Source organism: Falco rusticolus, chromosome 1, assembly GCF_015220075.1.
Source record: "Falco rusticolus isolate bFalRus1 chromosome 1, bFalRus1.pri, whole genome shotgun sequence".
In the NCBI taxonomy this organism is placed as follows: domain Eukaryota; kingdom Metazoa; phylum Chordata; class Aves; order Falconiformes; family Falconidae; genus Falco; species Falco rusticolus.
This window is the reverse complement of record NC_051187.1, coordinates 8541243-8567548: the sequence shown is the minus strand read 5'-3', so window position 1 is coordinate 8567548 and position 26306 is coordinate 8541243. Positions and strand designations below refer to the sequence as shown.

Genomic DNA, 26306 nt, shown 5'->3' with positions numbered 1-26306 from the left:
GCAATGATTCCTTTTTGTGCTAGTGTCAGTTTATTTTTTCTTCCTGGACATTTTTTCTGAAGGGACCAACACCTAAGCACAATTTAACTTAAATTTCTAATCCCATGCATTCCTTAAGGCAGAAACCTTTTGTGCCTAATGATGCATCTGATTCTAAGAATTGTACGTGGATAAAATCTTTCATAGACCAATAAAAACAAAATCTTAGGTTAACCACATTATAATTACAGAAAAAGCAGGTAAACTTGAAACATTCAAATTTAATTCCCTCAACTTACATTAAGTTGAACTATTTCAGGTGCGTCGTAAGAGACAAACTCAGTGGATATTCAGAACAAAAGCTTTTCAGCTGCTGTATTCAGGTTCAGTGAGTGGAAAAGACTATAACTTTGAATATATGCAGTCTTTCAGGGCTACTGATTTAACAAGTAACGGCTTGTATCACACCCCTACTAAAATTCTACTAGTAGTTCCCCTTGAAGTGCCTCTTTAAATTCTGTCCGCTACAAGGGTGTAAAATACATGGATTCACCCTACCAATTCCCTAAACTCAGGAGCAGCCAGTATGCACAGATCTGTGCAGGATTCTCAACCCTCCTTCCTTTGCTCTGCACTGTGCACTCTTTTTAGGACATGCATATATCCAGTAGACCTGCCTTTGTCTCTCTGATCATTTACTGTCCAGCACAGTCCTCCTAAATTCTTAATGCTGTAAATGGAGTAGGAAATGTTAGACTTGGAAGCAACTGCATCGAAGGTACGTTGCTAACCTCATCTTCTGACACATCTTCAGTATAGGGGTCTCAGTAGAACAAGCAGTGAATTCTGCATAAAAAGTTAGGTGGCATGTGGGGCCAAAGCAGACTTTTATTGTGTGAAATAAAAAAAAAAAACCTTGACTATTTTTTAAAGCAGTTGCTGAGAAGTAATTTTCTGGTACTGGAAGTCTGAAGCTGAGTGGTGATTTCAGGCATCTCACATCTGTATGACTTGACAGTCTTAGTCATTTGAATTTGGGAGCGCTTGACCTGAAATTCCTTGTTCCTTTGGAGTTTTTTGATGTGATGGCTGAGATTTTCAGAATAGCTTAAGGAGTTTGGATGTCTGTTTACCACTCTTCTGCTCCAGCAGGTTAAAAACAGTCTTTAGGGGCAGCAACCTCTATCCATTATGAAAAAAGCAGGTACTAGTATTGGACAAATATTTTCTTCTCCTCCTCAGATGGTTTCCTTTCTTTCAGCAGCCAAAGACTGTGTGAGAAATCCACGAAACAGTTTTGCAGACATTCTAACAGCAGGGATTCAAAGGCGGGCCAGACACCAGTCATACACTAAACCAGAGTTTTCTACTAAAACAAAGTTGCTTATTTGGTCCTTTTTGTGTAACTTTTGCTAAATACTTCTAAATTTCTAGGAAAGTTGTCTTTTGCCAGTACTAATGACTTATTTTTAAAGATGTTTAACCAAAACTTTATAACTTTCCATAAATTTTGGCTGAATAGACCCCTTAAATAGTTGCAGCCTCTGTCTGAGTAAGTAGTAAATCTTGAATCATTGTGCAAATTATAAGATGGCTTTTGTTCCATAAGGATACATGAAGGAATCACTTACTGAACTTAAGTTGAATGCAGAAAAGATGTAATGGGCAGATCTTCAGCTTGGGTAAACTGGCAGAGTTCAAGAGAAGCTACTTTGCCAGCTGTGGATCTTGTCCTTCAGTGTTGAAGGCATTTCCTATACATAATTTTTCTGTCTTACTGTAAAACAATTTCATATGGTTAAACTGTATTTTCCTATATTGTTCTGCAAGTTTATATGCACCACAGTGCTCATCTCATCTCCTGTAAAATAAACTGTACAGAAACACATTGAGCATGGAATTGTCTTTGCCAGTTGCTTTTTCTTCTACCAAAGCCACAGACCTTTTGAATGCATCAAAGAACACTTGGGGTGCCATAGGCACACGTACTGCTTTGTTGATACCAGCTTACTGCAGCTTCAATTTGCAATCACGTCACTCGGGCGTAATCTACTTGTACTTAGCCTTTTCAGATCTTTGCATGATACTCAGATGAATACAGTCCCTAAAGTTGCATTTTTCTTAGGAAATCAATTTAAGAAACATCTGTAGTGAAGTGGTTTTGTTTCTTAAACAAGCAGGCAAGGTGACCGTGATCAGTCTGAAAGCAGCTGCTGTGAAATGGGAATGTTTTAAATGATCCGTAAGTCTTCTACACCCAGTCAGTCCTCTACCCACAAGTTTCCCAGGCATCTTGAAGCTTAGTTGAAATGAAAACACTGTTGTGACATGTTGTTAATAAATTGTTCTGCTTTGAATATTTATATTTAAGTTCATATGCATGCTGGCAGGTTTTCTGACAACGTCAAAATCGGCCTTACCGAAATGCTGTCTAATCCAACAGCTGTCTTAGAAGTGACAGCATGGGGTACTGCTATAGAAGCAGAGCTCAGGGGCAGTGAGTGTTGCAGCTCTGCAGAACATAAGCCCACCTTCCAAGCAACGCCTGCCTTAGGGACCTTGAAGGTAATGGCATTCTACACTCATCTCACAGATCTCAATGGAATATTCTTCTAAGAATCTGTCTGGGTTTGAACTCTTGTAAAGATTTAGTTTCTGCTACCACCTGCAGAATGGCATCCCACAGCTCCGCCGTGTGTTTGCACGCTCATGTGGTAAGTAGTTGCAGACATGTGCACACTCTTCTGAGAAAAGAAAGTAAGACGCTGAAAAAGCTCCAGGTGGAAGCCTGGCTTTCACAGCAAAGTCTTTGCACCTTGCCCAAAGTAGCCTAAATCTGTTTAAAAATCTCAGAATGCTGCTTCGGATGTTGGTGCACAGTATAAACCAGCTTGGTGAATACTTAACAACTCTTCATGTACTGGGGTGCATTGAACTGCAACTTGCCAGCAATACACGTTTTAAGTCGTAGAGGGCTTTGATACAACTTTGAAACCTAAGATGGGGGTTACTATATGAGGTGTGACACTTGCTATGCTGGTGTAGTGCCAGTGCTCAGAAAAACCATGGTGAGAGGACCAGGGTGGATGGTGGAAGCAGCCTGGCAGTCTGTGACCTGTAGATGTAAAGGGCAGGAGGTTTTACTCCATTTGGCACAGGAATACCTGTGCTAGACTTTAGCAACAAAAATAATTTCGAAGTCAGCTTGTGTTCTACCTTGCATTCTTCTAGATGGTTTTTAGCACTTGCTTTGCTAAGCCTCCCTGTCTGAAGAGAGGACTCTGCAGGGCAGACTGCAATCCCAAAGCAATATGCAGAGCCAGACCTCGGCACAACCTCTTCAACACAAGGCGAGAGGAAGCCTGAAGCACCTGGTCAGCCTCGTCATCTGTGGTGCCTGTGGTCAGGGGTACACAGTGCGTGGAATCAGCTCTCCACATTCAAGCAGGTCCAAACTCCCTGCAAATTGTGCCATTTTCTGACAATCGCACGGTCCTCCAGGCAGGGGAACCGGGGCACTGTGAGCCAAGGGCCCACGTGGAACACGGTAAATCAAACCCAGTTTTGGCATCTGCATAGACAGATGTGGCATGCTGGGCAGGTGGGACTTGCTCGGCCCCAGAGGGATGCAGGTGGACGTGTGGAAAAGGGCAGCCTCTGGGAGGGGGTGGACAGCCCAGAACTGCTGCCCAGTTCTGCAGTAGCAGGGATGCTACTGGGCTGAACGTCAGAGCTGACTCCAGGGAAGGTAGAGAAGCAAACTGAAAAGCAAACAGGGAGAGCAGTGAGAATTTGGCTGTGATGGGAGAAAATAGTCATTACAATGTGATGAACATGGTACACAAGGAAACTGAGCCCTCAAGCCTCTGAGGCCTGGCAGCTTCAATTCCATTTTCTGGAGCTAATTGCAGTGACAAAGTTTAAAAGAAGCTGCTTCACTGTAGTTCTTTGTGGCTCCAGAAATGACTGCAAAAATACCTAAACACAACACGACATTTAGCACAGCGGATAGTTTGTGAGACTTGGCATGGCAGGCTGAAAAGAAAGAAAATACAGAAATGGGATTGGTATGAAAGCTGAAGAAGATGTCAGTAAAATATTCTTGATCAAAAAAGAAAAATGTACTAATGTCAGGAAGAATTTTACAGATCACAGCCTTCCTCTTACTGGGAGCTGAGACTGATGGGGAAAAGTAAGAAAATTCCTGAAGCAAACAAAAGGAAGAATCTGTGTCCTGAAAGGAAGGATAGTTCCTACAAAGTTGAGACATGTATGCAGCCTGTCTAACAAGCTGGTACCCTGGCCAAATAATAAGCCAGTATAGCAATGGCAGATGGGAATGCCGGGGTAGCTAGGAAAGCGAGCAGTGCGGTGGGGGACCCAAAGATGGTGACAGCTGGTCTGTCACAGAAGACACCACAAGTCCCTAAATGCCATTTGGCTGTTGTGGAAGTGCCACTAGCGAAGCTTTGACTGTTGCAGTGGGGACTGCCAGCAACATCAGGTGCCGGTGCTAGAGGGGTATGAGAGGCGTGGGCCAAGAGACAGCAGGTTGCAAAACACAGATGTAGTCAAGTCGAAGTGATTTGCTCTACAGTGCAGGTGAAGAAGCTGATGTCAGCCTGGGATGAGGGGATTATGCCTGGTAAGCTGCAGCCTACAGCCTCCTGAGGTCACGGTTTGGCATTTCTCATCCTGCTGCTTTTCCACACACTCAAGGTTGTCTTCAGTTTCCACTGAAGACTGAGCCCTCACAAAGATCAAGACTGATGAAGAAATGACTTGCCTGCTGGTAGGACTTCCCTTCCTCCAGTCCTGGTATCAGGCACAGGAGTGTGGGACATCCCAACAGACCCAGAGGCACAGCATCATCTTTTTCATCTTCTGTACTTGAGGCTGGAAGTGTAGAGATAGCATTACTGTGCCATAGTTTGCTCCGTAGCTAAGGTAGACCTCCTCCCATCCCAACCTCAGCATCCTAGAGGGAAGATGGCTGTAGTTTAAGACCAAGTTGTCACATGATTCTTTATCTATTTTATTGAAGTTGCCTTTTCTCTCTTTACAAAAAAAGCGGTTGTTATATTAATTCATGTTTGCACTGGAACAAAACAGAACATTAGCACTGGAGTGTCTCCCCAGACATCCAACCTTCCCAAACTTGTCTTCTTCATCGGATTCATTGCGGTGGCACGTGTGACTCTGCCTTACTTCACTTCTGTTTGGTGCCTTGGGAGGTGAGCACATCAGACATGACAGAATTGTCGCATCTCTCAATCTACTGGTTTTTTTCCGTATTTTAAAAAATACAAACCGGTATTATTGATTCCAAGGCATAACTGACAGAGAGCTCTCCAGACTGGCGTGTTTGTGCTTTACTATTTGAGCCTTTGAGGTACAGACCCTGGTATGCAGAAGCAATATATTTAAACAAAGAACATAAGTACAGATTAATAATAAACATATAGCTGACATCTCTGGCCACAGAAGGAGCCATTGTGTCTGGAAGGCTGTGCTTTATGTATAATAAAACATAAAAATTTATACCATGTCTCACAGCAGATTATTAGGATTGCATAAACCTTATTCATACAAATCAGATCAGTCATTACACTACATCTAATGGGAAAGCTTTGTTGAACCCCACAAGCTTTTCTGGGCTTGAAATTAATGTTTTTGTCATACAGGTTTTGACAGAAAGCAAAATCCTTGGCAAAGACAACTTCAAAGCTGTGGGAGTCAGATTTTAGCATGGGTTGTCTCTGATGTCCTAGGCATGAACATCCCACCATGTCTTACTTAATGGACTGACTCAGCAGAGACCAAACTGGCCGGGACTGGGAGGCTGGGCTCTCTCATCCCAAGGGAAGTCGTTAGCTCACACCAGTCTTTCTCATAAGGCGAAGGCAGTGGAACGGGTGAGCTATTGCCTGATAAAGAGAAAAATCCCATTACTAGGTCTACACAAGCATAAAACCTTGGGCTAACATTAAAGATTTGTTGTCTGATAATTAATCTATGTGCAAATCGATTAAGTAATTTACACAAAATGCCACTTGCAAAACAAACGCCGCTTAGGGTCCATCTGTCTCCTCCGCCTCTTGTTTCATCAGAGCAAGATGGTATTTCTTGTCCCTTCTCCCAGCTTTTTATCTCTCTGGTCTGTGCACTTGCAGGAGTGCTGGGAACAATTCCAGCTTCTGTCCCACATCCCAGGGACCTGCTGCAGGTTTTCTTATCAGCTCCTCCCGCTGTGGGGTTCCATGGAGGGCTGATGGAAAATCCTGGGAGGGTTCCACGGAGGGCTGAAGGAAAATCCTGGGAGGCTACCCCACTGCAGACCTTCACCTTCCTAGGAGGAGAGTCACCTGTTTTCCTGGCTCTCTTCACAGCGGTTTTCACTGACCCTGCTAACATGTTTGAGTTGTTGAGTCTGTTGCTGTCTTCTGGGCTGCTTAATATTTTATTTGGAACTGAGGATCTTGTAATATTTCTGTAAAGATACATCGTGTGTGGCCATCCAGATTTAACAAGTACTTCAGTGATCTAATAAACAATGCTGTATTTTATGATGAAACTTGCTGAGCTGTCTACTTATAAACATGCATGTGATGATTGTTTTTATCAGGCCTCTAGGGTTTGCTTGTATAAAAAAGGTTGATTTTTTATAAAATGAAAGAGGCAAAAAGACTGTACACGTAGCAGAGAGGGGGAAATGCACCTAGCAGGGACTGCCGTTGAGAGTACCGAAAATCGGTTTCTTGACCAGTTGAAATACTTTAAAATCCAATTGAAAGGTAAACTCTTTTACTGAGATACAGTAAAATCTTTCAATTGTCACATTTTTAGTACACAAGCAAAATACATTCTAAACCACTTCAAGCTTTTTAATATCTTAACCAACACCTCATCAAACCCCCCTTGCTCAAGCAGGGCTACCTAGGGCCGGTTGCCCAAGATGTGTTTCATTACATGTGCAGGGTTTAGGTTAAAATAGAGTGCTTGCCAGTAAAGTAAAAAAAAGGAAAAAAAAAACACAGGAAAAATTCGTAACATTTGCTGTCTAACTAGCTGCAGGCTTGATAGTTACACATGTGTGTGTCTGGGGTATACATTTATGTTGTAGATAAATATTGCCTGCTAAACTTTCTATTGCCTTTTCTTTTTTCTTTTAAGTATGCCAATTAGCTCGTGTTCACAAGTTTGGAAATTGGCTCATAGAGTATTAACAAAATTGAATTTCATAGCTTTCTGGGTGAGCTGTATGCGACAATTAAAATTTCATCATAGTTCTTGTTAAATGCTGGAAGAAGGATTTCACAATATTCTTTTGGTGCTGTCGCAGTCCCATGCCATTATCCATTTTGTTCTTGTGGGAGAGAAGTTCTCTTGGGAGGAAGATGGAAGCAGCACTTACCACTGATCTATTTTGTCATTTGTCAGTGCGGGTCAGACAAACCTACAGACTCATCAAAATGTGTGGCTTGTGACAAAAACATAGTGAAAATAAAAATGAGCAAACAAAAATTGTATCAATACATTTCATTTGGACACTTTCAAAAGAAAACATTTTGGTCTTTCATTTCATAATGATATTTCCAGCAGTAAACTTTAAGTGAAGATGCTCAAAAATACAAGCAAGAATTTGTTTCTTCCCAAGCTTTTTGTTTTTTGTTTGTTTGTTTTTGGGTTTTTTTTTAATATATATAGATACTTTCATTATGCTTAAGCAAAATGTCTCTGGCTTGGCCTAAAACTATTTTTTTGAGATGGGGGATGGTTTCAGTCTGCAGAGAGGAAAGTCTTCTACACACGTATCTCTATGAAATACACCCATGAAAGAGAAAAACCAGCAACTTCTCCATTATGTGAGCAGAATGGCAGTCAAGCGTGGATAAAGCTGCTGGGACACAACGTGTATCTCCAGAACCTGCTCTTTTTCAGGGTCTGTCCTGCTCCCCGTGTACATCTCTTGCAGTATCAGTTAGTTATCTTCCAGGCTGGTCAAGTCAAAGCATTTTTTGATCCAGCAAACCTCTTCTACCCCAGCCACACAGGTTAGCAACATCCAGATCGGCATTTTTCTCAGATCAAGAAAACTGGGGCAATTGGAATATTAATTGCCTCCTCCTTGCATGGCACATCCGAGAGGTCTGTATGCTGGAGGCGCGAGGCGCCCTTTTAAAATACCCCGTCCTAGCAGCCAGCTTTCTAAATCTCACTTTCTTCAAAGACTTCCTCAGTCGTCTCTCCAGTGGTGACTTCCCCTTCGCTGCTGTCTGACATGCTTGCCCAGGGGCGAGATGGGACAGGGCAGCCTTGCTCTGGGCTGAGCTCTGTCTGCTGCACCAGCACCTGCTGGAGCTGCGTGCCCCAGGGCTCACCGGCTCCCCGGCACGAGTGGCGCTTGCTGCCGAGGTGCTGGGTGTTCTGCTTCTGTGAACACTTCCGGAGGTATTTTATGTTTTCCCCAAGAAAGCAGGGTTTACAGCCAAAAGGATCTGCCAGCAGGAAGCGAGACCACTGCTTCTGGAGCTCTGCTTTCACCTGGGGGGGGAGAAAAAACCATGGACCGGTGGACCGGTGGCATCCTGTGACCACCCTGGGGTCCGCTAAGCTGAATGGTGGCCGTCAAACGAGAGGAGAAGCACTGTGGAAGTGCCGAGGGTGCACCTCACACCTGGTGGGGTCCTGCAGGGCAGGAACAGACCAGCTTGCCAAGTCAATCTTAAGAGTTCCCCCTCTTCGCTCCGAGTTTTCCCCAGCCCCTGAACCTCTGATACGCTGTGATCCTAATGCGTGTGTGAGAGAGCTTCACGTGTAGTAAGCCTATAGATATGGTAAGTAGTTCTTGGAACTGTAATGACTATGCTAATAGTTTCTCCGAAATGTCATCAGTATGTATAGATTGGCCATATAAAGACAAATGGTGAACAAAGCCGGCATGCACATTGGGTGGAACTTACCACCTGTACATCCAGCATCAAGCACAAAGAATGCCTGCTTTCTAAAACTCAAAAACAAGCATTGGAGAGTTTTCTGTCTGATTTTTCAGTATCAGTCCTGCCTGGGAGGAGATCATGGCAATGGAGCCAGGCGCTCTGCAGAGGTGTTCGGTAGGGACACAAGAGACAGTGGGTCATCAATTGAAACAGGGCAAGTTCCAACCAACAGAATATATGGAACAGATGTTTCCTCCCGAGTATGGTGAGGCACTGGGAGAAAGGAGCAGACAGACAGTGGAACCTCTGTCCTTGGAGAAGCCCAGCTGGACCAAGCCCCAAGCGACCTGGTCTGAATTCAGCCTTCACCCTGCCCTGGGCAGGAGGCTGGCTTTCCCTGCTGCCATCTCCTTGCACCTTGCACCGAGAGCCATCACCAGTCCTGGCACGGAGCAAACAGAACCCCCGGCTGTCCCTGGAGGCCTAGAAGGAGATAATTTCCAGACCAGGAATGCCCTCACATCAAGTTTAGGGATGTCCTGAGCAGTGCGTGCATGAAATTATTTTTTTCAATGTGCTGCTGTTTAAGAGCACTTAAGTTTGGTCACTTCACATGGACCTCAGGGGTAAACTTAAGAAAGGGCTCAGCCTGGCCAAACACAAATGGGATTCCAGCCGATTAGAGGAGCAGGGCTTAGGTAGCTGACCACAAGCCTCTACTGGTATTTCAGATGCCCCAGGGTCTCCCCATGCCACAGTGCTGCAGTTGCTGGGGCTGCAGTGGAAACACTGGGTGTTTGAGTCCCAAACCTGTGAGAGGTCTTGCTGTGCTCTTAGTACAAAACTATATTAGTTCAAAATGACATACGTACGCTCTCAATAAGCAGTGTGTTTATCCTTCTTGGTGTCATTAATATTACTAATCAACTAAAAACTGTTCTCATAGCATTGTCTCTTACCTCTCCGTTAGCAAAGCAATATAAAACTGCTACAAAAAAGCCCTGTAAGAGAAAGACAGTAAGAGGAAGACGTTAATCTACAAGAAATACTTGGAAGTTTTAGTTTAAAGATTACATTAGCATTAAAGCCATTAAGTATAAACAATGCTGCTTAATTTTCAAAAAGGAAATCAGTTACCTGTATGTATTTATTATTGAAGTACCCATTCACTTGTTTTTGTGTGGTGCCTCAGCAAACGTAGGGCACATTTGGTGCAGATGCTGAAGAACAGAGAGTATACAACCCAGTTTGATCTTCCATCGTTATCTTCATTTTTCTACCAGATAAGATTATTTTTTTTCCAAACTACTGCTGTTATACTGTGACTGCTGCGATTTCTAAATGTGGCAAAACAAAAAACCTAAGCTTGGGGTCTTATCCATATGCTTGTTTGAATTTGTCAATGAGAATACTGACAGGGGTCTCATTTGGGTGCTTTTTAAAAATTAGTGATATATTAAGTGATTAGTGGTAGATGAAGGCTCGTCTGTATTAAGTGTTATGGCTATTTTGAATTGCCCTTTTTCCTTTGACATTGATTTAAATAAACACTGGTAAAAAAAATATTAAATCCTAGAGAGAAAACTTGTTTTAAACCAAACCCAAAATTACTCCATTTTCCTTCTCTGTGTATTTGATCTCAGATCAAAACAGCTTATATGCATGCATCTCAGCATAACAGTCTGGCACAGATACACAGATTTGTTACCGTTGCTACAGGAAACACTTTTCTTTTGGTTTGTCTAAACACAACTATGACACAAGTTCTGATGAAGAGAATAAATACTGTTGACTATCAGCCCCAAGGCAATATCCAGATCACAGGTGAAAAGGTGACATGACCATATATAATAACAGCTGACATCATTCATTTGTTTTCACACTCATACTTTTCCAGAAGTGTTTCATGTTTTCTCAGAAAAAAAAAAGCTTAAAAAGAAATGCACATACACAGCAGCTTCAATATTTTTTATTATATCTGGCATTAATAGCATTTTAAGCCTACTGTTAATTTTCTAGCAATTCTGAAAGGTTTGGAGCCATTAATTTTTTTAAGCCTATGCACTGTAAGTATGAATAAGAACAGTACCTGGCACACCAGTGGAAATGGGGGCAGGGGAAACAGCAATCACAATTGCTTTTTGCGTGTATTTTATTTCTACTATATTTCGTGCTTCACCTGGGTTATGGTAGCAAGATATAGGCAATTTTGACATGTCATTTATCCATGTAATTTTAAAATAATCCTCTGCATCTGAATTATTTCACAGAAATATGCAAAAAAAAAAGTCACAAAATACTGTGGTCATTAGGGTTCATAATAGAAGGTAATCTACTATGGGGACAAATTTTAGAATAGTAGTTATAGAAGACTTGGAAACCATGGAGAGAGGTTCTGATGGATAAATACAAATTTCATAGCTTAGAAATGCAGAACTGCTTCTGCATCTGGAGGTAGTTGTCTTTTTTGGGTAGAAAATCCATGAAAATACCTCTACTGTGTGTTTTTTTTGTGTTCTGAGCATGAGCTCTAGGTTTGGCCTCACAGGCACCACAAGCAGAAATAGGATCCAAACTGGATGGTGCTGTTTAGTCCCATGACTGCTAAGCCTGATGACACCCACTGCCAGCAATGCAAAAAACTCACCAGATGAGGAGAGGACTTTGGGAATACTAGTGGCACCTCTGTGTTGAATGTACGTTTGTAAATCCCTGTGTGAATTTAGTTCACTGCTGCTACAAGACCAGAACATGCAGTGGCAGGCAGAAGCACTGTAAAATCATACCAGAAAGTGGACAATTCAGTTGATCATTCATGTTTGATGTTCACTTTATATCCTTCCTCATTTCTTTAAAGCTTCTTCATATTATTATTTAATTTATTGTTTGGGGGTTTTTTGCCATACTGGAACTTGGTATTTAGAAATCTTTCCTGTATGCTATGACTTCTAAGACATACATTTTAAAAATAATCAGTGTGAGGGAAAAAGAAGAATCAGAAATTCAGAAGAAATGTGCTTTAGCATAATAACCAATAGAAAGGATAGATGCATGTGTAAGCCTCACCGTTGTTCTTCGGTTCTGTTGACAATTGCAACATGATAAATTACTTATTAAATAACCAGAACTCAGTGTTTCTTTTCCTGTGGCTAACAGTTCACATGCACCAGTGAGCCAAGATGTTTAGGTTCCTCCACTTCCTACAGCAACAAAGCATCATATCTACAGCAGAACTCGTATTTAGAATTTGAATTTATGCTCCTTGAAAATGTTTGAATCAAAACTTCTAGATGAACTCTCAGAGGTAATTGATTTTCTTTAACAAAACAGTTTAACTGCTTTTTAAAACTACTGGCAAGATTTACAGACTAAACAAATCTAATTGTGTACCAGTTATGTGCTTTTTTGCTAATCCTTTCACAAACAATGCTGTAGCTAAAGAAGAGAATCTGTAATAAACATTGTCTGAGACCTCTGGTTATTTTGAGAAAAAGCTTTGCTTCTAAAGCGTGCCATGTAGCTTGAGCATGTGCACGTTCCTCTATAAGGAATGAAATTCTTGTTTTCTAGCAGGGATGAGTAAGCTATCTTCTACATCAGATTTCTTTGTATGAGCCAGTAAATAAAATTTTCGTTTAAAATGATTCTGTTTCTTAAAATAACCTCTGGTCACTTCAGCCTCTCCAAGTAAGGATATGTCTGAGGAACACATATTTCAACACCATGTCAGAAGGCCCCCTTAGGATGGTGGCTCTGCATGAACTTTTTCTGCCTGTCTGGACACTTTTCCTCTCAAGCTGTAGTGGAAGTTTTAAATTAGAACCTCAGTAAGGGTGTCAAAGCACTGGTGGGTGCCCACACCAGAGCACTGATGCACGCATGCATACATACAGGTTAAGAACAAGGATCACTATCAGTTGTGGGAAAAGTGCAATAATGCTTTGCTGACTTCACGTCTCAGGCTGCAGAAGAGGGCAGACGTGTCGAAGGAGTGAGTTAGTGAGTGGTAAGGACTTACAGCCGCTGTAAATATGGGATACTGCTGGATATCTCATTAAAGAAAGGACACCTGGAAACTGCTGTCCCGTCTCACCAAGAAGGTCAAGGCAGAAGGGGGAGGCTGAAGGACAACGTGCTGAGCAGGCAGTGGAACAGGAGTGCTGCCTGAGAAAGCCATGACCCAGCAGCTCTGCAGAGCACAGGTTGGAGCAGATGGCAGTGCCTTGCGCCGGCAGAATGACCGGCATGTCCAGCTCCTCACCTTGGTAAGCCAGAGAGCAGTTTCAGTGAAACACACGTATACTTGTGCATAAGCAGCCACAGATTCAGATTCTCTTTCATCCTCCTTCTTAATTCATTTTGCATCTTTGGTTGCTGGTTGGACACCTTTGCTTGGGCAGGCAGGAGTGATGCTGCTGGAGACTCAGTGGGCACTTCCCTGGCACAGGTTAAACCACCTCCTAGCTGGGGGCTCTTTCCCCCCCCCCCCGTTCCCCAGTGGGGTGCACCAGTCAGGGGTCTAGTGAGCAAAAGCGAACTTCTTTACTGGTGCCTGTTCACTGAATTCACTGGTGGGTTTCTGTGTTTCACTTCTGATGCATTAAGTACTTTGTTGAATTCATACTTAAACCCATGAACAAGACAGAAGCCCCAAACTCAGGTCCTCAGAAGGGCATCTCAGGTGACAGACATCTCTGATGCCTATATGTGAACTATGGAGGCCTGAAGCATGTAGGTGTGGTTTTGACATTAAAAAAAATATTAAAAGAAATAGTATTTGCATTTTTCTCTAGGCTTGCATGGAAGTGCCTGTGTTACAGCTGCTGAACAGCACACACCTCAAGTGAGCCATGGCCCTGACAAAGCCCTTGTACAAGACGTGTGTGTCTCCCCTGCACTTGCTTGAGGCTGTTAGTCTGCTACATGTACCCAGAGTGTGTCCTCCAGGGTGGAACCACACACAAAGCGGCTCGTGCTTGCCCTTCACATGCTTCTCCTCCCAGCAAATGTTTTCACTCCGCTCATTGTTCCCACGGCTCCTTTCATCAAACTGCCCCAGATGCCACGTAGTCTACATTCAACTGCTTTTGGAAAGATTCCTCAAAGGTAAGGGCTGCCCCACCAGCCCACTATGCCAGCGACGTGTCAGTCACAAACTGACTGCCCCAACTACCCAAGCTGAAGTGAAGCTGATGCATCTCCTGGCATGAAGAGCCTTGGCTGTGTTTTGTTTGCAAATGGCATGACAACAAGGTGGTTGTGGTCAGTTTGAAGTATGCAGGACGTGTACTGTGCGCTGAGAAAGGTGAATCCAGAGCTGCCAACTCAGTGTGACCACAAAGTCAACAGAATGCCTGAAAACCTTGTTAAAAAGAAGCCTTCCAGTGCTTTTTAGGAATTAGCTTACATGACGCATAGTTTAAATAAACTGTTTGAATCCTGTTTTCAGAACAGGGCGTCTGTGATGAGCTGCCACCTATTACCAGAGAACACAGGACACTGTTTCTGAAGATAGCGGACTCCTTTTTTTGTCTTTGGGACTATTGTACTTTGAATATGCAGTTTGTGGATTTTTAATCTTGTCATTGTAATAGTGTATTTACAGATGTTATAGGTTGGAGCATATTACATCAGAATACTATATATCTGTCATCTCTTTAGGTGAACAACATATCTATGTGGATATATGACCCCTAAAACCAGTACTTACATGAAATGAGCTCATTGTCAGCTGAATGAAAAGTCTTATATGTCTTGAAAGTCCTTCCACCTGTTCATCAGTGATGAAGGTAAATACAAATTCATGGATCCCCAACAATGGAATCAGCACAAGTGTAGATCTTGCCAATCTTAAAAAGAAAATGATTGATTTTATTATTTTTTCAACATCCTTGGTGCAAAAATCAAAAATTCATCTACAAGGAAATGATTCCAGAAATATTCCCTCAATATTCTGACTCTGGAGTGGTACTAATAATTTCATGATTTTGAGGACAAATTCCCAGATATGGACTTTGGAACACACTATCAGAAAAATCTGTACAGGAGGGAAACTTGGTTTGGGGTTTAAGGTGAAAATTTGGGGACAAGAAATTGAACAGGAAGGCCGTTATCATCAAACTTATGCTGCTAGGTAACAGAAAAATATTTACTTAGCCAAGTATGAGTGATCTCTTAACAAGGTTCTTAGACCTTCCTATCACTGCTGAAAACTATGTAGCTGCATAGAAAGTTTCTATGGTACTGTCAGCAGTCATCTGTTTTTTAAAAAATGCAACCAAAATAATTTTTATGGAAGAGGATCTTCTTTAAAGTCTGGGAACGTGTTTGCATGGATGAAAGCAGAGATCTCAAAAGAGGGTGAGTTCTGAGGAAGATTTGCAATCTCAGAAATAGCTTAAATCTTTGAAAGTTTTGCAGTCATAAGCAGTAGAAAGGAGAGTATAACACAAAACATCAGGCAATATTCAATACAGGCACTGCTGTCTGTGACTGTCATCACAACAGTCTTCCTGTAGCAATCTGGAGAACATAGCCGAGATCTTTTGGATCCTTTCTTTCCCAAGGAAAAGGAAATATGCTTCTTGCTAGGGACTTAACATTAGAATTTATTAAGAAGTTGGAAGTGTATTTTCCATCCCCCCTCCCGCTGCCCAGTCTTGCTAGGCAATAAAATAATTCATCTTAGTAAGGCAGGGCTGTAGTCACAGGCAGGGATTCATAATGGTTTGATTGAAGATACTAAGAACTGGAAAGAACTAGGATGTGGAAAGCAGTTAACAAAGCCTCAGGTTCCTTGCAGAGCATCCTGCCCTTGCTGCTCCCACAAAGTGGGAAGATGTTTGTGCTAAGACCAGCTCCAGGACTCTGCATAACACATGGTTACCAGTGAGGTTCTGGCCAGGAGAGCCCACACCAGGACCTGCAAGGATAAGGATAATGTTCTGATTTGGGTTAACAAGAAGATCAGGGACGTTATTGAGTTAATGTGTCTGTACTGTGAAAAAAATATGCAGATCAGAAATGCTAATGTCACTTAGGAATGTCCCACAAGTCTTCTGCACCTCCTTTTCTTTTGAGGACCTTCTGTCACACTCAAAAGAAAAAATGTGTCACAGCAGCAGAGGCCAGAGGTGTACAGTAAGGTTACTTGAGAGCAGAGATCTTATCACATTGCAAAGCCCTTGCAAAAATGCCCAGAATACTCAGCACACAGGTGCTCTCAGATAAGAAAATGTTTGTGGAGCTGTTTCCCCAGATGGCTTCCCTAGATCATGCTCTGAATAGCTTTCTGATGTTGTGAGGAAGAAAAGAAAGGGCTAGGGCTTCTTCTTCTTTATTTATTACATACCTGTATTTGTAGTCATGAAAGCTCATTTGCTGAGCTTTTAGTTTGGAAATCAGCATCCTGAGAATTTTTAAGAAGATGGCAAAGTTAACCTTGAAAGAAAATACATGGGGGTTACTTACAGTAAATGCTATGACTCTACTCATATAGCTATTAAAGAAATGTAAAATTGATATTAAACACTTGTAAAACATGTCACCACATAACCAGAAGGTAGCTGTGATTAGGCTGGGACTGACGCAGGTTGTTACCTCAGCTGACGGAGCAGCAGTGGCAGCCACTGCTGGTATTGGTTCTCTCCAAGTGAGGCAGTTAACAGGGTATATATATACCTTCAGGTCATATAGCTCTTCACCAGACCAGGACAGGTAAGTGGGATGTGGTAAAAGACCAGCAGTGATTGAAATTCTTCAGATAAAGAGGCTCTAGACAGCCAGACAAGGAAGTCCTGGGGGAATTCTTTTTATTACTAATTCACTCCTTTGTTAATTAAATTGTTCTGACTTGGCCAAGACCAATCTGCAAGTATTTTCTAAAGAGGCCTGCAAATACCTATGAGTCATTAACTATTTCACTTCCACATACCAAAAGCCCTATGCAAAAATGTTAACGTTGCAAAGTGGAGAAATTCAGCATTGCCTTATTCAGCCTGATATGTACTCTATGATATATAATCTTCCAGTACAAAGTTACATTTTAATTTTAACATGGAACCAGCCTGGAAAAGTCCCTCTGGATAGCAGGACAACCCTCTGACATCTCAGCCACTCCTTCCAGTTTGGTGTCATCTGCAAACTTGCTGAGGGTGCACTGTCCCATTGTCCATATCATCAGTGAAGATATTAAACAGGATCTGACCCAGTAGTGGATACCCTGCAGGTTACTGGCCTTGAGTTAGACTTCGTGCCGCCTTCTGGGCCTGACCATTCAGCCAGTTTTCAATCCACCTCGCTGTCTGCTCATCCAACACGTACACTGAATTGGGCTTTACAATGTCTGTGCCATGGTCCCTGTCAGTGCTTTTGAAGGTCTCAGCAGGGTGATCCTATCATAAGTATGGATGTTATGCAAATTAGCTCCTACCCCACATTAAAAATGTTAAACTATTTAGTAGCAGCTTGGGTTACAGCCAGAAGTAGTCATTTCAACATAAAATCTAAAACGTTGGCTATATGCAAGCACTCTAATACTTTTATTTCTTAATGTGGACAAAGAAACCAAAATGGCACACGGAGTTTTTAAGATCAGTGTTGAGAACTGCATCCATCATAGTCACATATAAAAGCGAGGTGCCATCATTCTTTTCCAGGCTGACTATACATGAATAGAGCTGCTCAGGAAATAGCAACATGCAAACTAGCATGATGCTTTCCCCATGATTATTTTCATTTTGCTTTAAACAGAACAGGAATAAGGTGGAATAAGGTCCAATAAGATTAAAAAATAAAATAAAATAAAATAAAAATACGAACTTTGCTTTTCTGATGTTTCACAAGAAGAAGGTTAGGAACTTGGGCCTGTATACCAGCTTGTGCCCTATGAGGACTGGGCTTCATAATCCATGCACAACCATCATTAGGTACTGTTGACACACATTTTGCCAGTGGCTTTTAGATACGTTTCCACCTGTCTGGTTATTACATTATCTGGCTCTGTGTTTTTAACTCATTCATTTCTGCCCACTATGCTTCCATACGGTGTCTGTCCCTCTATTTTATCTTGCTAGGCATCCTCCTAACTCCTCTTCACCACTTCTTTGCTCCTTCATCTTCCCCATTTCCAGTCACATTTGATGCTCCATTCTCCTGCAATCTGATACCGTCCCTTTTGCTTAACCTTTCAGTTTTAGTTCTCATTGATTCCTTCCCTGCCTCTCCCGTGGTATCAGTAGTAGATGTAGTAGGTACTGATGCTGATCAAGGCGCAGAAGGAACCTCCCCACATCCAGCTGATTGCTGACTAACATCATGTATGCTGGGAGACTGTGGTGACTGGGATATCAGGTCTGCACATACATTTGCTGTTTACCTTGAAGTAATTACCAAGTAAAGGTCACTTAGCGTGATTCTGAGAAACAATCACAAACAGAATGTCCTGCAATGTAACAGCAACAGGACATCCCGGTGACATTTATTTGGAAAGTTTATGCCTCCTAAAATGAGCATTGGTATCAAAATATACAGGTAAGAAGCAATGTGTGAAGGTATGTGAGTTCCTTCACCGCTTCAAGGACTCAATACTACAAGACTCAATAGGCAGGCAATTAGGTTTAAGAAAGTCATCCCATGCAGAAGATGAGCCTGGTCCTCTATACGCATTGCTGGTAGGTGAAACAGCTTCAGCTGTGTTCAAGTTGCTGCTTGTTCTACAGAAAGATGTCTGCAAAGTCTAACTGATGTTGCTGTATCTGTTTTCTGTATTTTCTAATACTTAATGACTGTAAGCACTGATAATGATCAGAGGCTACATGCTCGGAATAAACTGCTGGGGCTATCTGAATCTGTGAAATAGCACGAAAGCAGAAGATCCCAAAATGTAATATAAAAAAGCAGGGATTACGTTAGAGGAATAAGCAAAAGGCTCCATCTTCAGTATAGATAGAGCTGTGCAGAATTCACTGCACAGATAAAGCAGCAGCGTTTTGAGAGGTTGACACTGAAATCTTTGTTGTTTGTAGACAGACAGAAAGGAAGGTATGCCCATCTGCCCACAGTAAGAAACTTCATTTTACAATTTTTTTCTGTCTTATCTTTTCTAATCCAAAAATTAGATTATACTTGGAGAAGGGGTCACACAAGACAGTCATACTGGTGCATGGTATTACGAACAGATGAAATAATTCTTACTGCAATAGAAAACAGCATTGGTCCCCGGATGATCCACCAGATTCCCATGTGTTCATTTGTTCCCCAGCACCTGAAGAATAATTTAAAGAGCAATTATATTGTCTTCATAGAAAAAAAATAAAATAGAAAGCTTACATAACCTATGCATCTATTTCAAAAGGAAGTTGACAAAGTTTACATTTTTCACGTAGCACACAAGCATAAAACCAGGCAGTCTCACCAACTACTGTAATTGTATTTATTCTGAAGTTCTTTCCACCAAAGTGTTGAGATAGGTTTCTCTAGGCTGCAAACTTCAGAACTGTCTGGCAAACTCAACCTCTGGATCCACATAATGACTGTACATGGCACCAGACCTTCATAACGGAATTCATCCTACTCAATTTTTTCTATCTAAAGCTGGAAATGGATAAACTATGAATTGTGACCATGGTTCTTGACCTGCTAAAAAGTATGCATACTTTTCCTTGAAGCTGTCTCCTTTTCTTTTGCTCTAATTTTCTAATGTATCCTATGCACATGTTCCTTCTTGCTAATTAACCTGAAACTGTAGGATCTTGGTTTGTCATTTATGGTCTATATAACAACTAACTCTATAAGACTGTAACTGTGATTTGGTTCCTGACGTTGTTGCTTACTAATTATATTGGTGTTCCAAACAAAACTCTCTAGGATCCATGAATAAAAAAGGTAACAAAAGAAGTCATACGCAAACCTCAAAGTATATTTGATACAATTAACAGCATCAATGAAGACCGGAAGACTGGAAAACTGGTGCTTATTAGTGCAAGTTACTCTTAGCAATTTGTTCACTGAATACTAAACACATTCATTTAGTATCAGCTTCTAGTGAATATCAGTTTTTGCCATTATCCTCCATAACATTTTTTTTCCCAAAATGGCAGTGAGTACTAATTAAATTCAAAGTGTATCTGAACTCCAGGGAAAGCACTGGTCTCTTTTTCTTACTAACAAGATGCTTTCCATGAAGATGTTTGTGCTGAAAATTTGCTTCATGTAAGTAGAAGAACATTAGATGCAATAGCTTTAATTTCAGGAGGAGTAAAAGTTAATTCTACTTCTTGATTTATGTATGAGGAAATCTGGGAATTCCTAGAAGTAGTTTAACGTAAAAGTACTAAAATGGACCTTGAACATGTAACAAGTATTAGTAGGTGCTGTATAATCTTAATATAATCTAGTAGTCAATACTTGTGTCAATTACTGTCAAGGGCTTCCAGAATAATTAAGCAAAGAGAAAGCCAGTATTCTAAGGCACATTTTATTTAGTAACTTACCCTGTGTTCTCCAGTTTTGATCTGCTTATTCCCCAAGGACCAACAAAGAGGATAGGAACAACTGAAAAGAAAAGGAGTCAATTACAGCCAAAATTGCAGAATGGTTCATACAAAACACTGATATGCTACAGTAGTGTAGGGTGCAAAGACAACCATTTTTCAGTCTTCTATTTAGAACTGTAAAAAAATCAACCTGATCCTGGCTTTCTCCATTTGTATTTCAAATACAAAATTAAATTTCATTGGATAGTTGAATCTTGCATTTGCAGACTGATAGATATGTGTATATATATATACACACATACACTGCCGACCTGTCTAAATCTTCTAATTTCCTGACTCTGAGAATTCAAAATTGGCACATAAGTCCTTACAGACTACCTAAGGCACCAGTTGTTAACATTTTCACTTGCTGAAACTTAACAAGTTTTCAGTGGAGGCATAGAACTTTGTCTAGTTAATTAGAACAATTGACAAAGGCTTGTTTTCCTGGCTTACCTGTCCTGGACCCCTTAAAGATAATCCATGGTCCCCATTCCCCTATTGCATCATGTGTGTGTGTCTCAGAGGTCATAGACCAAAAAAGAACCCTGAAATAAAGGATTACTACACTATTCCAGTGGTCTACAAATGTGCAGGCACAAGCTTCAATCACAAGCACATGTGAGCTACAAAAGGCAGGCGTTTGACTGGATTCTCAGCCCAGTAACACACAGGAGATTTTCTGGTGGATGTGGCAGAAAAGAGATGTGTGTAGAGGAATGAAGGCAGAGGGTTGATCAGCATTGATAAAATGCAGCTGTGGCCTTGCCTCGAAGATGTGCAGCTGTAGCTCCTTCCTGCTAAGTAGTTAAATATCCCTGAGGAGTGTGGGATAGGGGGTTAGATGGAGGAGGAGTAGTGTGGTCTGACCTCTGGATGAAGGAGAAGCAGCATGGACAGTAGACTCTGACCAGATCTGACAGTAAAAGTCTTGTTGCAGCCTTACTGGTTTGTTTGTGCTGCAACAATGGGTGCCCTGTGTGAGGCAAATGGAGTTGGGCTCTGACTACAACAATGTGGGTCACTGGGGCCAGAAAATGATCTATTCAGGATTCTGGGGCACTAGCTAAGGTCACGGGAAGACCTAGAGTGTGGTAATACAGGGGAAAGGCCAGAAGGAAAATACTCTCAAAGATAATAAACCTCTAAATGGGTAAAATGGGGAAAGAGATAGAAAGGGTCTCACTTGGATGGGAGATGGCACTGGTGCCACAAGTGGGTCTGAGAGAGCAATCAGGGCATGGGCTGCTCAGGAAGTGAGCTACATGTCTGGGGTGATATGGGCTTGTCCCGTGGTGAAGGATGATACCTGGGCTGATGAGGTGACATTATCAAGTGCAGCTCCTGGGCAGGAGCCGAGGGAGTGTGCCTCAGTAGGTGCAGGCATGGTTCGCTCCTGCTGGCTCAGCAGCAGCACTACAAATGTCTGCAAGACAGGTGCCAGCTGTCCTGTTTTAGTAGTAATTCTAATAAATATAAATAAAAAATTAAGCTAATTAGTAGGAGAAGGCCTTTAGGAAATCAGTGAACATGGTACCTGTATGAGAACAGTGGAGGGGGACTGATGAAGAGATGCTAATTACTATTTATACTTTCACAGTAGGGAGCAAATTTCTTAACAGACTTATCTCATTGCAGTTTGAACAAGGAATAAAATTATTAGTCTTTGTTCTAGCAAGCTGGTGACCAAAGCAACAAATGGATTTGGAGAGGTGGGAAGAGTGAAAAGGCAAATGAGACACCACTAAACAGCACGAAAGACAGTTGTGTCAGCAGCCTGTATGCTAATACAGCCGTATTAATACAGCAAAAGGGGTCTTTAAAGATAAATGTGAGAGCTAACAGAGAAATGTCTCATCGATGGTGAGAAGGACCCTCTAAAGTGTAAGGTGCAGCAAAGCAGAAAGCCTAGAGGCTTAGCAATGAAGTGTAAACGCTTTGACAGAAACTTTTAATAGCTAAGGAAGGATGGGAATGAGTTTGAAAGTGAAGGAAACTAGTTAATGTCTGATGAGGAAGAAGCAAAAGAGGAAAAGGAGGGATACCAAATATGGGGTAGCATTTCAAAACTGCAAGTCCGAAAAATAATCTTCACAGCAGCATAGTGCATGAATACAGGTAAGACCAGAGAAAAGGACGCTGTAGGAAATACGACAAGTTCCAATGTGACTATGTCTAGAGATGCATGAAAGTATTAAGGTAATACTCCACTTTTGAATACACACACTTTTGAAAACACAGTTGAATAGTTCACTCTTCAAAGATACTAGCCTTCTTCCTTTGGTTCTAGAGAGTCTCCATATTAGTTACCTAAATTTAACCTTCTTAGATAAAATGAATCCCCTCATCCATTAGGTAGACTAAACTAAAGATTTAAGCACCAACTGATTTAAGAACCCACGGGCAGTCTGATATGAAAATAACTACTCGGAGCACTGAATAAGCACAGCATAAATCATACTGGGGGAGCAGAGCAACAACAGAGGTTGGGTGCTTGACTTCATAGTTAGATAATCAGGAAAGTTTTAATTTTTTAATTTTTAATTTTTAATATTAACTTCTTGATTTCCCTTTAAACATAAGGAAGTTGGTCCAGAATACCTGGTGCTTATCACTGACCATGCAGAGAAGGGGACAGAAATGTATTTTATCTTCTCTTTTATCAAGATCCTTTACCCTAGGAAACTAGACTTGTTTCTAGTTCTTTCACCACTGACTCGGAAAGTACCACAGAATCAAGAACTTGGAACTTGTTACGTACTTACCCCATCCTATCACAATATATGTCTGTAGCAGTCGTCTTTCAGAGAGTACAACAGTTATCAATAATGTATGCAGATAAATTCCTTCTACTAATAGCCAAAAATAATTTGCCCCAACAAAGTAATGCATGAAAAACTGGGCAGTCCTGCAAATGATTACAATCTGCAGAAATGAGAGACCAAGAATCATTGTTAATGCATAAAAACCCTGACAAATTCTGATTTGCTCTTGTTACTTCGGCAACCATTTTAAAATGAGCACGTGACTGTGATGTAACTGTGGTTCTGTCACAAATCTTACAAGACTCTTCTTGCTGGAGGGGAGTGCAACAATTTAAATGCTTCTACATCATCAGAGAGTTTGCGTGGAGGTGACAAGTAGGAAAAGACAGTGACCGTGCAGGCTGGGGTATGTGTTCTTTGTCATAATCTGCATATCAGTATTTTTACTGATGAGCTATTAAAATAATAGACACAATTACCATCTTGCAGGTAATTTTGTATGTTGGCATGGGCAAACTACAGTCATACACATCATACAAACATGATTTATCCACAGTGGTCACAAATGAGAGATGTTGTTATTCCATTATCTAAACAAGTGTGAGAAAATCAGCACATTTTTCTAGTGCAGAAAAGACTTTAAACCATTTTTTTTCTCTCTTAGTGTTCTTTCACAACAAATACATTTTTTATAGCATTGTCTTAAAAGCAAGATTCGTGCATTGCCTCGTGCCAAGCAAACCAAGTGTGAACAAATCTAGCTTTATGTAAGTGCCAAGTAAATGTGTAGATTTCTTCCTAAAAACTACAGGTGTACGGGTTTTTTGCTTAATTGGATGTTTCTACATATAACTATTGAGTTTGTTGTTTCTGTACAAGGCTTCATAGAAACATCCATCTATTACAATTTATCAGATCAGAACTTTCTTCTTGATTACCCCAAGCTTTATCAGCAAAATTTCAGCATTCAAAGCTTGGCTAACAAACACCTCAAAACACGCTGCCATATGGCAGACTTCTGAATTTGTAACTGTTAGGGCCACTAGCAGCACACATTTACTGTTAGCAATGAACTAACACGTTACCTCAGGACTGAGGTATAGTATCCATCCAGTTTCATCATTTGGTCTTTTGGAGTAAATATTGTAGTATACGGTGTCCTTTATAAGAACTGCTGTGGCACGCAAGATGAAAGATGCAAATAAATTCATATGGATATAGTTTCTTGTGCAGTGAAGTTTTCTGGGGGAGAAAGAATAATGTCTGAATCCTTTGGAATATATTTAATTTGCAGGAAAAAGAATATATTGTTGTATTCATACTGTTGCCATCAATAGATTTTGCTTACGAATGGATTTTGCTTAGGAATGGCTTTTATAACTCCTATTAGGAAAATACAAGTTATTTACATCAGAAGCTAAGCAATAAATTGAATTACATGAGAAGAAGAATGTGCGTACTGGGTTCTGTACTTTTAAGATGCATGTAAATTTGTACTAACCTGAGGAAAGAAAGTATAAGGAGAGCTAATACAAGTGAGATGAGAGAAAAATAATATCCTATAGTGTAGAGCAGCTGTAATGTGGTAAGTAATTTATGTTCTTCTTCCTGGGAACAAAGAAGACAAATGTGTTATACATGCAGGCAGATGGACAGAGGATGAACACAGCTCAGAAGCTTCTGAGTCCAGCTTCTTTGTGTTGTAAGCTCGCCGGGAAGGTTTCTGACGCTGGCTCGCTGCGCTGCCTCATGAAACCCTTGCAGGACAGAGGCGCCTGCAGACAGCCTGGGTTTCCTTTCAAATTTGAAGCCGCTCCTGCACTCATTTCCAGATTTTCCTGCACAAACACCATTCGCAGTCTGGTTAACAGCTAATCATTGCCATGATTACACGCACCGAATGTATCCCGGTCGCCTAATAACTGCAGAGACCAACTCACTCAACAAAAAACCAAACAAACAAACAAAAAAAAAAGAGCAACTCACTCAACAAAAAAACCCTGTACAACAAAAAGTACATACAAGTGCAACTACTCTGTGTAACCTGGGGACACACTTACCGATCAGTTGTGCCGGTACATTTGTTAAGAATCAGCTCTGTCTAGAGTCATTGTAATAGACCGATTTCTGCCATGAATTCAAAGAAATCCCCCCCAAATTATTACATTAGAATGCCTTTGAATGATGAATAAGATCTCAGCAGAGTAAGGGGGCACTCAGTTTCTTTCCACTTCGCTTCATTTAACGTTTCTTGATAAGTTTTTCCATTTAGCTGCTTATCCCTCATCATCTAACTTCTCACCTCTTCGTATTGCTTTCCGAGCTTGGGAAAAGCTTTTCTGCTGAGGGGATGGAGAGACACAGAGTATGTGACTTTCATAATCCATCTTTGGTCTGCCAAGATTTTCCTGGAACTGATCTCGGCTGCTTGATGGAATTGAATGTGTTGTTGGCAGTTTGTCTTTGAGACAGTTGGAGTGACTGAGCTGATAAGGGTTAATTCCGGCAGCAGGCACTTCGTATGCCCTGCTAAGCGCTTCGCTGGGCACTGGCAAATCCTTCTGTTCCGAGAAGGCCCCGGCGAAGGAAGCGGCTCCTCGGGCTGGATGGGCCAGCGGGAAGGTCCCGGTGAGCAGCAAGCTCAGCCCAGTGAAAGGAGAGCAACGGCGGCCGCAGGACGTGGCCACCAGCAGCTCAAGAGGTGCCCCAGGGAGACTCAAAAGAAGCTGGGACTGAGCACGCGAACTGATTAACACAAGGAGCCAGAGAACTACTTGACAAATGGGAAACGAAGGGCTACCTAATGAAGGAGCTGGGCAACTTGCAACCGAGGGGGGTTGATGCCTTTGCATGCTGAGCTGTGCAAATAGTGCAAAGTTCTGGCCATCGGAGGGCTGTGCATTTGGGGGTGACTGCCCAGTGCCCTGTTTGTGCAAACCAGAGCAAAGAAGCGAGGGATGCCTGGGCTCGGTGCGTGAGCTGGCGCTGGTGGCTTTTCCTCAGAGATTTTCCCATTTTCTTTCTGAATTGTCTTAGTGCTGGGGATTTTAGCTCTGTCTTCCCACCAGTAGTTGTCTCTAATGAGTTTA

At 41.6% G+C, this 26306-nt stretch overlaps 1 protein-coding gene across 1 annotated transcript in view; it reads right to left on the bottom strand.

Moving 5' to 3' along the window:
- Nucleotides 1-759: 759 nt before the first annotated feature.
- The window catches only part of GLP2R (glucagon like peptide 2 receptor), a 41345-nt gene continuing 15798 nt past the window's right edge, over nt 760-26306 (bottom strand). The window contains exons 5-13 of the mRNA XM_037408968.1: nt 24719-24825; nt 24303-24459; nt 23218-23377; nt 20411-20471; nt 19113-19182; nt 16270-16358; nt 14629-14767; nt 9878-9919; nt 760-8523 (exon numbers count right to left, since the gene is read on the bottom strand). Coding sequence (XP_037264865.1) covers nt 8188-8523; nt 9878-9919; nt 14629-14767; nt 16270-16358; nt 19113-19182; nt 20411-20471; nt 23218-23377; nt 24303-24459; nt 24719-24825 — 1161 coding nt within the window. The 3' untranslated portion in view covers nt 760-8187. The remainder of the gene's footprint in view (nt 8524-9877; nt 9920-14628; nt 14768-16269; nt 16359-19112; nt 19183-20410; nt 20472-23217; nt 23378-24302; nt 24460-24718; nt 24826-26306) is intronic.